At 30.0% G+C, this 13554-nt stretch overlaps 1 protein-coding gene across 1 annotated transcript in view; it reads right to left on the bottom strand.

Moving 5' to 3' along the window:
• Positions 1-4437: 4437 nt before the first annotated feature.
• The window catches only part of LOC129921181 (protein scabrous), a 56384-nt gene continuing 47267 nt past the window's right edge, over positions 4438-13554 (bottom strand). The window contains exons 3-4 of the mRNA XM_056002888.1: positions 8452-9021; positions 4438-5698 (exon numbers count right to left, since the gene is read on the bottom strand). Coding sequence (XP_055858863.1) covers positions 4520-5698; positions 8452-9021 — 1749 coding nt within the window. The 3' untranslated portion in view covers positions 4438-4519. The remainder of the gene's footprint in view (positions 5699-8451; positions 9022-13554) is intronic.

The following is a 13554-nucleotide window of genomic DNA, read 5'->3' as shown; positions in this document are numbered from 1 at the left end:
ATATCAATAAGTAGGTAGGCATTTTATTTTCAAAAAAACTCGACTAAAAATGAAAAGATTCAATTGTGCAAGCTATTGGTATTAAAAGCTTTTCTTAAAAGAAGAGGAATAACTTTAAATTAAGGTGAAAATTTGATAAAAACATAAATGTTAGCTAGCTAATATTTTTTTGCCAGATGAATTAATATAAAAATTTTTGATATTTTATTAATGTAACTTTATAGGATCCCAATTAAAAATAAAGTGATTTTGGTAAATTCAATCAGAAAACGTGTTGATAGCACTCGTCTAGTGACCCAATGATCCTCACTGCTTTTCAATTTTTTTAATTTTATTAACATGTTTCCCCATTAAAAAAGATAGTTTCCGACTTCAATTAAGTGGATTCCTTTTAAAAAGAACGCTTATCAAAAACGCTTCTAAAATGCGTCCAAAACGCGTCCAAAACGCGTCTAAAACGCGCCCAAAACGTCCAAAACGCGCCCTAAACGCGTCCAAAACGATTCCAAAACGCGCCAAAAACGCGTCTAAAACGCGTCCAAAACGCGCCAAAAACGCGTCTAAAACGAGTCCAAAACGCGCCAAAAAAAGCCCAAAACGCGCCAAAAACGCGTTTAAAACGCATCTAAAACGCGTCTAAAACGCGTTCAAAACTCGTCCAAAACGCGTCTAAAACGCGTCCAAAACTCTCCCAAAACGCGTCCGAAAGCCCACTTACCTTTAGATAACGCTGAACTACGGCTTTCAATGTTTATATTTTTACTGTTTGTAATAGAGAAAATGGTGTTTCCCCGAATCCATGCAAATGCCAAACACGGACTCTGGAAAAACGGTGTATTGCATCTTCTTGAAAATTACTGCGTTGTATATTTATTTCAAGAACTTAAGGCATCTGGTTCAATCAATTTTTGAATTCACTGAATTTTTGAAAACTCATGTCGTTGGAAATAAACCGATATAAAGTTTTCCATGCTATCAAGTTTATTATCAAAAAAAAAATTACTTTGACATTTCTGTTGGGCGCTATTTAATACGACTGTAACACATCACAATCTTATGTATTATTTTCTAATCAAAAATCACAATGTGTTACATCGATTGATGGTCATGTTCACGTTATAGTCACATTTCTAATTACATCAATGTCTATTTACCCTCCCCAAAAAACACAGATTCAATGTCATTTCGATGTCAATCCACCAAACTAATTACCTTATTCGCTTGAATTTCAGTTATAGCAAAATTGTCCTATGTCGCTTTCACTCTTATTATTCTCGTCAATGATTTTCGTCCTTTTAATATACAAAAAGAGGACATCTCCACAAACCTGGTAGCTATTCCATTGTGATTGTTAAAATTAATTGGCAATTCATTATTTGAAATCTCTGTGTAACATTCTTTGACAGTTTTCAATTGGATACTTTTGTGAGTGAAAATTAAAGATTGATGCTGAAAATATTAAATTTATTCTTGACAAAAAAAAAATTAAATAAATAAAAACATCAATTATTTCCAAAAACTTTGTTTCATATAATTTTTTATTATTTATTTAATAGATTTTTTTTTTATTTTATTTTACATTATTTATTTATTTATTTTTTTCGGCTTTCTTAAAAAGTATTCACATAACTATTCATAAAAAAAATTATATTTAATAAAGATAAAAAATAAAATATAGAAAAAAAACATAAATATTACTTTTTTATACATAGTCGATTTTTTATATAGTTTTTTTTTTTTTAATTTAATTTATTTTTTTTATATTTATAATTAAACTTACTAACTAAACAGTGATAGATATGGGGGATTCTTTTATTTGTACAATATTACTGATGTGTATTGACCAATTTTTTCCATTTTTTTCTTATATTTTCTTTGGCATTTCTTACTATGAAGGTTTTCTGTTTTCTTTTTTTTTTTTTATTTAACAAAAAACTAAAAAAAAACTTAAGCAATTTTTATTTTGTTTTTAATTTATTTCAACCTTTTCAATTACAAGTGACAAGTTTTATGTTTTTTTTTGTATTTTTAGTGTATTGTTATGAATAATTTAAGCGACGACATGATTAAATGTGGAATATGTAATTAGGAGTAGCTTATTTAATTCATATTTATTTAATAATATAGCTACAGCTTAAATTTACTGCTATTTTTTTTTTTTGTATTTTTTTTATTACATAATTTAATCTATTTATTTGTCTGGAGATCTTACAACTGGTCTTATTAACTATTTTTTTTTTTTATTTTATATATACCTACTTAACATTTACATGAGTTTTTTTTTTTTTTATCTATTATTTTTTTTTTTTTTTTTTTTGAAAAACGTTTATAAATGTTTGACTTAAAAAATAATTAAAAACACCTACATAACTATGACTAAGAAAATTAAGATTATTTTTGTTTTATTTTTTAAATAATTCATAAATAATAATAAGTACCATGCGAAAAATTATTTTGTAAATTCTAGTTTGAAATAAAATTAAAAAAGAAAAGCAGATAACATTTCAAGATGTCAAATTTTGTATGAACAATATTATGGTGTGTTGTTTGGGACGGATATGATTTTTTTTTCTTTTTTATTTTGTCGGACATCACAGCCATTGTTCAAATGCTTCTAAGAAATTTTAGTTAGGAAAATAAAATCAAACTAATGTCTTAAGTTAGAATTTTGCAGTTCATAATAATGAAAATAAAGATTTTCTAGTTAACTGGCGCCCAACGTGACTTCTTAGATGAAACATTTAGTCGCAGTCTAATTGTACTTGTTTGAATTAGTGACTTTGAAACATAACTTGGTCTTCGTTTTAAATTAATACGTGCATTAAATAAAATAAATAGCGCCCACATGTCAAAAAAAAAAAAAAAAAAAAAAAATGGAGCCCAATAATTGAAAAAAATTTACAAAAAATTACTTACATACCAAAAAATACCACATAGCCCCAACGCAACGTGGGCTACATGGACAGAGAGAAGTTTCAAGAAGATAATACATTTTTAATTTGAATTTTGATTTTTACAAGTATATTTATTAAACAAACAAATTGTCACAAAATGAAAAAAAAAAAAAAAATTGGCGCCCAATTGAAGACTTTTTTTTTTACAAAAAATTGCATTTAAATGATTATAAAATCTAAAAGAAGATGAAGTGAGAGTCTACGCTACCCAATTTAATGAAAATTAATATTTTTTATTTAACTGGCGCCCAATGTGAACTCTGTCAAAAAGATTATTAGTCGCAGAAATTTGATATCTACTGGTGTTTTATTTCAATAAGTGGGCCGAAAATTTTTTGCATTCCTAAATCAAAATCCTATGTCAAAGAAAAAATGGCGCCCAACGTAGAACATAGTAATAATTTTTAATTAATGAAAAGGTATTTTATCGAAAATTTGTATCAAGATCAATAAGTGACTATCGTTCTCAACAGTGCCTTGAATTACATAATAAAAACAAATTGACAAAAAAAAAACATTCTTTAGTTCATTAAAAAGCTACAAAAATGTGTTCGGTATTAACAAGGGGCCAATATTAAAATAATTTCCCTAACGATGTGGACTTAAAACCAATTTGCAACTATTTTTGTATTTAAAAATGGCGCCCAAATCGAACTCTTTTTACATAATAATAAAACAGTTCACGTGGATTTCGATCTCTAAATAATACCCCGTTTCAAGTCATTATTGGGAGATTAAAATTCAGAGTAACTATAATTTTGTAAAATGGAATTTACATGGGACTTCCGTTGGGCGCCAGTTCTACATTCTTTTACTCTTAATAATGTATGATATACCTAAGGGAGACACTTCTTATCCAATCTATATTGTTTTGAAATAAAAAAACGTCTTAAGCAATCTTAACAAAAGTGTTTGTGTAGGTAGTAAAAATGGCGCCCAACGTCAGGTTAAAAGATTTCAAATTTCAATTTTAACCAAAAAATTATTTTTTCAAAATATTTTTTTTTTTTTTAATTTATAAATGGCGCCCAACACAAGTCCAAAATACTTTAATTTTAGTATTAACAGCAAATATCTGGAATATTATGTATTAATTTTGATTGAAATGCTATCTGCTTTCACAAAAAAAAAAAAAAAAAAAATACAAACACTCACCGACTTACACCCATTTACCCATTTACCCAATTATTAGAAATATAATTATTAAATATCGTTATACGTTTTGTGTACAATTTTTTGTTTATAAATTAAAATAATTTTTAATAAAAAAAATAAATAATTTACTAAAAGTTTTTTTTATAATTTTTTTATATATTCTTGTCAGGAAATTAAATAATTTTCATATGAAATTTATTTACAATTTTTTTTTTTTTGTCTTCTGAATCATATTTTTTTGTTTTGTGCAAAATGTTTCTATGAGATGACATGAGAAAAATCCTATGACTTTATGTGTGCGTATTTTAAATTATTTCTTATGAAAAAATGTAAAAAAAAAAAAATAACAAAAAAAAAATTAAAAACACTGCGCTTCAAACTACAGATGCGATGATTGTGGTGGTTCTTACTTAAGTAAGTTCGGCATTAGTGATTACGGCTGTTTGAGGTGATTTCATCACAACAGCCCGCCTACCACTAACTATTGTCAGCGTATTATATTCATCATCATTACTGTTACTCGTCGATACCGCCGCACCTGTGAGTGGCGTCGTTGACGACGACGACGACGACGACACTAGCGCCGCCGCCCCCGTCACCGTCGTCGTCATCGTTGCTGTTGAAGCATCTGCACTTTTATGATGGCTCTGATTTGACGACGACGACGACGGCCGGACAACAGTCGTGGTGGTATCGACGCTACAGCTTTGACGTTTTGTAATTAACATTTGACTTGATTTCACAGCAATCCATTCGTTGCGGGAAGCGTCAAACCATGTCAAACCCAAATTATATCTACCATTCAAATTTGCATGCTGACAATGGGAGAACCACCACCCACCCTCATAGTTAGCAGCACAGTGTGTATTCGAGATGTCCCTATCCACATCTATCGCCGAAAACTGCATCTCATTTTGATAATCGAGCGCATCCGAAGCATTGCCGCTGTAGCCCTTGATATGCAGCCGATAGCCGTCGTCGCGTGGTGAAATGTAGAAGTTCTTGTATTGGGCGTACCACGTATTGTCATAGATATCCTGCATGACGATTTTTAGTTCGGTGCAATTGTCAGCGGTTAGATGATGAAGCATCTCATTGCCAATCCAGTATTCACCAGATGGTGACCCAAAACCATTGGCGTATGCCTCCCAAGAGCGATTGAAGTCAACGCTGCCATCGAAGCGGCGCTGAATTGTCGTCCAGCCGTCACCACTGCAGTGGGCCATGACCGGTTTGTTTTGGCCAGCAGGCGCAATCAAATAGAGACCGGACGAGGTAGCGGCGGTTGTGCCGCCCACCGCCGCCGAATTGGAGTTGGCTGCCGTTGCTTTTTCCACTTGGCTGCAATCGTTTGGCAATTTGTTGATTATCGATTCGTATTGCAATTCGACGGATTCCAATTTCTCAACTAAATTTTGTGCAGCAATTTCAATATTCTCAGCATTTGCCTGACGGTTATTGTCATTTCTACTGCTGCTGCTATTGCTTTTGTTGACATTGTAGTCGGCCATCACAATATTGGCATCGGCCTTGTTCACTCTCTGCAGATCCAAGGCAAGCATTGCTTTCCGTTTTGCTTCCATTTCCATCTGCAATGACACAAACAGAAAAAATAAAAATAAAAATAACGATTTGTTCATTAAAATTCAATTCAGTTGATTTGTTCTTCAAAAAAAAAAAAAAAAAAAAAACTAAAAAAAAATTTTTTTTTTTAACTTTTCCTCTCAAAGAAAAAAAAGAGAAGCAACTAGAGACTGCGTAGCCAGGTGGCCCAAGGGGCATTTCAATAATTTATTTTTCTTTTTTTTTTAATTTCACATTTTTGAGAGAGTTATGCGGGTGAAACAAAATAACAGGTAAACAGAGGTTTTTGCTTATTTTATCCATCGGTGGTGGCGGCGAGTGGATAGATTTTTAAATATATATAACGATGGAAATACATTTTTATTATTTGTGATTGAGAGAGAAACTTATATTCATTCCTTTAAAATTGCAACTGTATTCATGGAAAAAAAGGATTTGATTGGAAAATCTGACATGTAAAAAATAAAAAAGAAATCTACATATTTAGTTCAATATGCAATGTAGCCTATATATATTAAAGCAGGCTTTCCAAATAAATTCAATTTTAGAAAATTGAGGAAGTTGCATTGCAATGTACACGCGCGCACACTTTGGTTGAGATTGATTGGATTTTTTTTTTTTTTTTTTTTTTGAATGACTTGTTAGGAATTCTTTATTGCAAATGGATTTTTTGTATATTAGCTGCAATTTTTTTTTTTTTTTGTACTGTAATTGAAGTATTCCAGTGAAAATTGGTAAAGGGAAACCAATAACGAATTTGATTTTTTTTTTACTAGGATCCTGATGAGATATACCTACTTGGGCGCCATTTTTTTTTTTTTTTTTTTTTTTTTTTTTCAAAAATCGATATCATCATGGGAAATATCTATGAAATAACAAAGATAAAAAGATATTGGCTATCAGCTTTCTGCTTAACATTGCAACATATGTAAATTTCGAATTGGGCGCAATTTTTTTTTTTTTTTTTAAGTTCTGAAATCAGTATTATGATGGAAAACACATAGAAGTGAAATTTAAGAGCTATTCACTCTCAGTTTTCTGATCAACCATGTCACTTTAGCACAAAAACCAATGAACGAATGAATGTATATGAATTTCTAATTGCGCGCCATTTTTTTTTATTTATTTCTAAGTTCATAATAATTCACATTGGGAGCCATTTTTTTTTTTACTTTCTGAAATCAAGATCCTGATGTGCAACGCGTATAAATTAATCTAAAAAGCTATTGGCTTTCAGCTTTCTCATTAACACAAAGTTTTAACACACAAATCAATTAACTATATAAGTTTTCGAATTGGGCGCCATTTTTTTTTTTTTTTTTTTTTTTTTTTAATACTTTAGAAATAAAATTTAAGTGCTATTCGTTTTGAGACTTTTGCTTAGTTTTTTAATTTATGCTTGCAAATCAATAACCTACATAATATACATAAAACATTTTTAGTATCTACAATCTACATCCTCTCCTTTTAACTGGAGCCTATACTCTGAACCTTTTGACAAACTGAATAACATTTGCTTGGGTATCATTCTTAGAAGCTTTACTATCATTAAAAGCAATAGCAATTAGGGACAACTGTGGATTTAACCACAAACGAACCTCCTGTTGGGCGCCAATTTTTCAGAAAAAAAAAAAACGATTTATGCAACTAATGATGAAATTTGAAAACTAGCCATATTCCAAAAGCAAATTTCTTGGGATTCTTCACCATACTTAGTAGGGTGTTATGATTTTAAGGGAAAAAATCCTTATAACAACCTTGCAATCAGAATTTCTATCGAAAATTGAAACTCATCCTACACAATTTTTTGCTTAGAAATGAAAAGAGAGCTCTTGTTCTTCAGAAATACGAATTTTAAAAAGAAAGATTTTTAAGGAGTGAAAATAGACTAGACAAAAAAAAAAACACGTTTGATATTTACGTTTCAAGGATGGAAAAGACTTCAAAAGAACCAGAAACTGATTCGAAAATAATCCCTTTGCCTTTTTTTTTTAATTTTGTCTTTCTTTTTCATTCTCTCTCTCTCTGAGTTTTGATGTATGTGATTCTTTTTTTTTCTGCTCTCTGCTTTTAAATCCTTATTTCGAATCTGAATGTGCAATGTGGGAATGTGCAAGCACTCGTCATAAGTTTTATTTATTTTTTTTTTTTTTATTTTCTGTCAACCAACTCAAAGAATTTTTGTTCGTTCTTTTTTATACGCGTTTTCACAGAGGATAACTTCCCGAATATCTTCTAAAAGCCAAAACGATTGTCTGTCAAATCAAAAAAAAAAAAAAAAATCCTTTTTATCATAAAAAAAAAAAAAAAATACAGGAAGAGAAAAGAAAGATGTTAGCTTCTGTCAAATTGCACTTAACATTCTCCGGATGTGTGTGTGTGTGTGTGGAGGACACACTGAAAAATGACAGAACATGTCCGAATGCTTGTTTCCTCTTGAAAATTTTAAAATGTCAACCACAATCATGCAGTCGTCATGCTTCAAGATTTTTCATACTAATCCCTTTCGTTCTTCCTATTCTTTTTTTTTTTTTTTTAATGTTGAAGGATATACCAACATAATTTGGTATTCATGAAAACTTCCAGCCTTTGACCAGACCTAACCGCACACATCACATAAGTCAGTGCACACAAACATTAGCCCCAACCTACTTTCTTCTTCTTTCCAGGAAACACAAGCAAAATGGCTTCATTATTTCAACACAATTCATAGAAATGTGGCAAAAAGGACATTTTTTTTTTTTTTATAGTTTCTTACCTTTTCAATTCTCCGATGAACAATTGATTTTTGAACTTCCGTTATGCTCTGCAGACGTTCAACATCTTTCCGCAAGGTGTCAACATTCATTTGCATATCCTTGAATGAATCACGTTCCTCTTGCAGCGCACTCACACTAACAGCCATCGCCTGAACGCTACGCGCCACATTCTGACCCTCCTCACGAATCAAACTCTGTTCCGAGCTTAATTGTGCCGTGTTGAATTCCAATTTGGAAATCTCACGCCGCACATCCGGCATTGTTTTGTCCATTTTATTTTGTAAGCCTTCAACATCTTCCAGCAGTTCGAGCATCGAAGTATGCAATTTATCGAGACTGGCGATTTGTCGACTGAGATTGAAATTGGCGCCAGCAATGCGATGTTGTTCGATTTCTAAATTACGTACACGTTCGCCGATGCGATGGTATTGCAATTCGTTTAGTTGGCGTTTTACATCTCGTTGTGCTAGTTCCAATTCGTGCAATTGCTGACGCTGGATGCGATGATGGCGACGTTTGTGATCAGCTTCGGAATCGGTATTCAATTGAATGACACTGTTGGTGTTTGTCTGGAATTGCAATGAAAGAAAAAAAAAATAAATCACATGGAATCCTCAATACATACATAAATGAAATGAGAAAAACAATTAGTTCAATTTATTTTTAGGGAGTTTGTAACTCTCTCTCTCTCTCTGTACTTTGTGTGTGTTTTAGAGGTGTTTTTTGGGTTGTTCTATGGTTCTAGATCAGATCGTTAATTGAAATGTGTAAATTGGAGTGGTTAGAAAGCAATTAGAAGGATTGTTATTGTGCGCACAAAGCACAGGAAATTATTAATGAGACTATAGAAATTAACAGAGTTTCAGTTCTTTTGTAATGGTTTTTGGTAATTTTGCTGGAAATATTGAATTGCAACTACACCATACACGTGAACAAAGCATAATCATTCTCGGTTGGGCGCCATTTTTTAATTTAATGCAAGCAAAACTTAATTTAATATTAAAATATTTAAAATATATATATATTAAAATATTAATAATATTTAATCTTAAAATATTGTTTGAAGCTCATATATTTAAACTGACATAAAAAAGTCCACGTTGGGCGCCATTTAAGATATGATCTTTCGATGAAGGGATCAATGTTCTATGTTTTTTATTTTCTTATTTTGAAATTATTTGCTTTGGTTTTAAATTTTTAGCAGTTGAAAGCAATGAGACTTTAGTTGGGCGCCATTTTTCATAGACATTACTTATTGACTTTGATAGTTAATAGTTATTAGTTTAGTTTTTTTATTTCAATATGGCATGCATTGCAAGCATGCACTATAAGAGATTAACCTACTCAAATTTAATGCCAGAAATATATCAATCCTCTGTTGGGCGCCATTTTTTATAGGATTAAGAATTTATTTTCAATTGTTTTTAAGTATAAACAACCGAAAAATATAATTTTAGACCGACAAAATTGAATAAAAAGAAAAATATCCCACATTGGGCGCCATTTTGAATGTTATTTATTTGGACGTAAATTAATAATAAAATTTACATAATTTTAATACGATTAACAATAATGCTTCTTAATTGATGTTGATTTTTTTGAAGTAAATACAACTGATCCACAATTTGACAACCATTTTTGAGGATATTCCTAGAGATGACTTCGGTAATAGCAGAGCTTTTATTGGTCGATATTGGAATATTGTGTTGATTTTTAAAATTTCGGAACTCCTCGAAAGTAAATAGTTAAAATTTAATGTCAAACCAAATTAATTGGTCTTTGTTGGGCGCCATTTTTATGCTTAATGTAAGCAAAACTTTATTTATGTTTTACAATTTAACTTATTGGAGTGTTTAAGACTTCAAAAATATCATTTTAGACTCAGATACTTAAGCCAGAACGAAAAAAGTACAACGTTGGGCGCCATTTTCATTATTGTTTTTCTGAATTTATGAAAGATATTCAACTGATTTAAATGTGAGGCAATTTATATTATTGATTTTGGGCAGTCATTTTTGAATAATTATTGTTAATTAGATAGGTTACTTTGGGGATTGGGGAATTTTGTAGTTGATTTGGGGATACCTAATTGCTAAAAATTTCGAATTCTGCAAACATATAATGCTTCGATGAGAATGTTATTTGCTTTAAACTTGGTTATTTGAAATTTCAAACAGTTCAAATTTAAGGTAAATACAAATAAATGGTTCGTTGTTGGGAGCCATTTTTTATTTATGGATATAATTTATTTTTTTTTGGGGGGGGGGGATTAAGGCTACAAATTTTGAGTCGAAAGCTTACAATTTTTTAAAAAGAATGTTATTTGATCTAAAACTGGAATTAAATGTAAGAAAATAGTTTTTATTTCAAGTCAAAAGAAATAAATGATCCTGTGTTGGGCGCCATTTTCAGTCAAAATTTAAACAAACGAATATTTAGGAATAACTGAGAAGTAAGTAGGATAATAAGCACATTAATAAATAATAATGGACTCATAAACTAAAGAAAGCATGCAAATGCCCACCGTTGGGCGAGATTCTAAATTTTAATTTTCTTAGAAATGGACATAAAGGGAACGTTTGTATATTGATTTCGATATGAAGCATTTCAAACTGTATGGCGCCTCAATCGGGCACCATTTTGTAAGATTTACTTTAAGAAAAAGGACAAAAACACCAATTGGGAGCCACTTTTATAGCCAATTTTATTTAACTGCTACAAAGGTACTAATTTATGTGTAAAAAAAAAATTCAACAAATTTTAGATAAATTTAAACAAAAAATAAAAAAGTGAGTGTGTTCTTCAAAAGTTAATTAGAATAAAATTATTAAGTGGCGCCCAAGTGAAACCTACTCCAAAAGTGTTTTTTTTTTTTTTTTCAAACTTTAAGTTAACATTAAACACCGTATAAAATGCTAATGATTCAAAATCTTAATTTGAAAGTGAGGTTTTCTTTTCTTTTGTAAAACTCAATTTAATGTTCTTATAATTTTTTTTGTTTTGTATGAAAAACTTTGAAGGTTGTTTGTTCGGTATTTTTAAGACGAAAAAAACTCCTGCAGGGTGAAATCGATGCATTGCAAAGAGTATAGAGAATTAAAACAAATTAAATATACCCTCCTCATGAATGGTATGTATTATACATATTATTGCGGATTAAGTTAAGTAAACCGAGCGCTGATGAGTGTGTCATGGTAAAAAGAAACATCATCAACCTCTATATCGTCGTCATCGTCGTCAGTCGTTTGCACGCCACACCACCCATCACTCAAGAATGCATTGATGTTCGCATAAATTCTTAACGATATGTGAGAGAGAAGAACTTTCTATATATAGCTATAAAATATTTATGTAGGTTGTGAAGGTGCACATTGGAAAAAAAATAACATACAGAACTCTTGAATTATTCTTCTTCCCACCACAGTGTGAGGATCCCTTTTTCAAAATTGTGTAGTCACTACAAAAAAAAAAAAAAAAAAAAAAAAAAAAAACAGAAGGATAAAAGTCTGTTTTTCGTTCTGCTCTCTACTCTCTCTCTGTGTATCATTAAGGATGGGGATTCTCTTCTGATGATCCCTCAAATGCCATAAGCAAAATAAATTAGAGGGAATATAAAACAGTACAAGTTTGTATATATACATAAACATTTGTATATCTTTGTAAAAAGAATGAAGTAACAAAATTAATTTTAAGAAAAAAATCTGTGAAATGAAAAGCGTGTATACGTATCACCCTTTTTTTTCCAAACGCACACTTACATTAATGAAGTTTGTAACTTTTTTCATTTTTTTTTTTTTTTTTTTTTTTGCATTTCAAAAAAGCTATGTATTTACAAATGAGTGTTCACAAGTGTTTGCGTATCTTAAGTGCACTTGTGTAGGAAGGGAAAGTTCTTCGAAATAAAATTGATATAAACGTGTATGCTTGCATGGCATTTGATGTGAATATTATTTTTCAATGGGTATTAATGAATGTGCTCATTATAAAAATAAAAATCTTTTAATGCTGCTGAATAGAGTAAAGATTTTTTTGTAAAGAACAAGTTGTTGATATTTTTTTTTTACATTTAATAGTTTGTTTTTTTTTTTTGTGCGAAAATTTAATTTAACTTATTTAAAAGAATAAAAGGAGACGAAAGAAAAACATAGAAACAAATGTACGTTGGGCGCCACTTTTATGTTTTTTGTTTTTTTTTTTTCAAATCGTTAAAAGAAAGTAAAGAAATTTAAATTTATCAATTTAATAAAGTTTAATGTATTTAAAATTTTTTTAAAAGACGAGAAGGCGGTAAAGTAAAGAAAGAATATACGTACGTTGGGCGCCATTTTTTTTTACAAATCTTTTAAATAATTTAGTTTATTTGTAAAAATGTTTCTACTCTTTCACTAAGAAATAATTTAAATTATGTTAAGATATGACTGAGAGATGGTGCAAACGTTGGGCGCCATTTTTAAATTTTTTTTCTTTTTTTTTCTTGTAAATCCTTAAGTTTGTTTCTCAAGAGACTTTGACTGTGCCATTACAAATTTATGTAAATTTAGTAAAGAAATGAAAACGATTCAAATGAAAGTAAGAAAATGAACGTTGGGCGCCACTTAAAAGTTTTTTAAGGACATTCAACAAGCTTAAATTAAATATTGGTAATGAGTCGGAATAAGGATACATTTTTGAAAGTATTATTGAACAACTTAACTTAACTGAATGAAAAAAAAAAAGTAAGACTAAGCTCGGCGTTGGGCGCCAATGTATTTTTTTTTAAGTTACACATTTAGATTACTTAGATATAAATGCTATCATTTGCCCAAACCTCAAATGAAGTATTTTCTGAGAAATTTTTCTTAATTTCATATAGTTTTTGTTTAAGTTTCTCGTTGGGCGTAATTTAGAATAATTTATTTTCATTCCAAGATTGGTTCTCTTTTAATTTTGTTTTTATTTTTTTTTTTTCTTGAGCTTCTAAGTTGTCATTATCAATGCTTTCATTTCTTTTCAAACATTTCAATTCTGTAGCTAATTATTCTATTGTCTTGATGAGAAATAAAAAATAAAAAAAAAATGGTTTCCACTGAAATTCCTTCATAAAAAATATTATTTTTTTTATA

This window comes from Episyrphus balteatus, chromosome 1 (assembly GCF_945859705.1).
Source record: "Episyrphus balteatus chromosome 1, idEpiBalt1.1, whole genome shotgun sequence".
Taxonomy (NCBI): domain Eukaryota; kingdom Metazoa; phylum Arthropoda; class Insecta; order Diptera; family Syrphidae; genus Episyrphus; species Episyrphus balteatus.
Note: the sequence above shows the minus strand (reverse complement) of the source record. Positions and strands in the feature narration are given on the sequence as shown.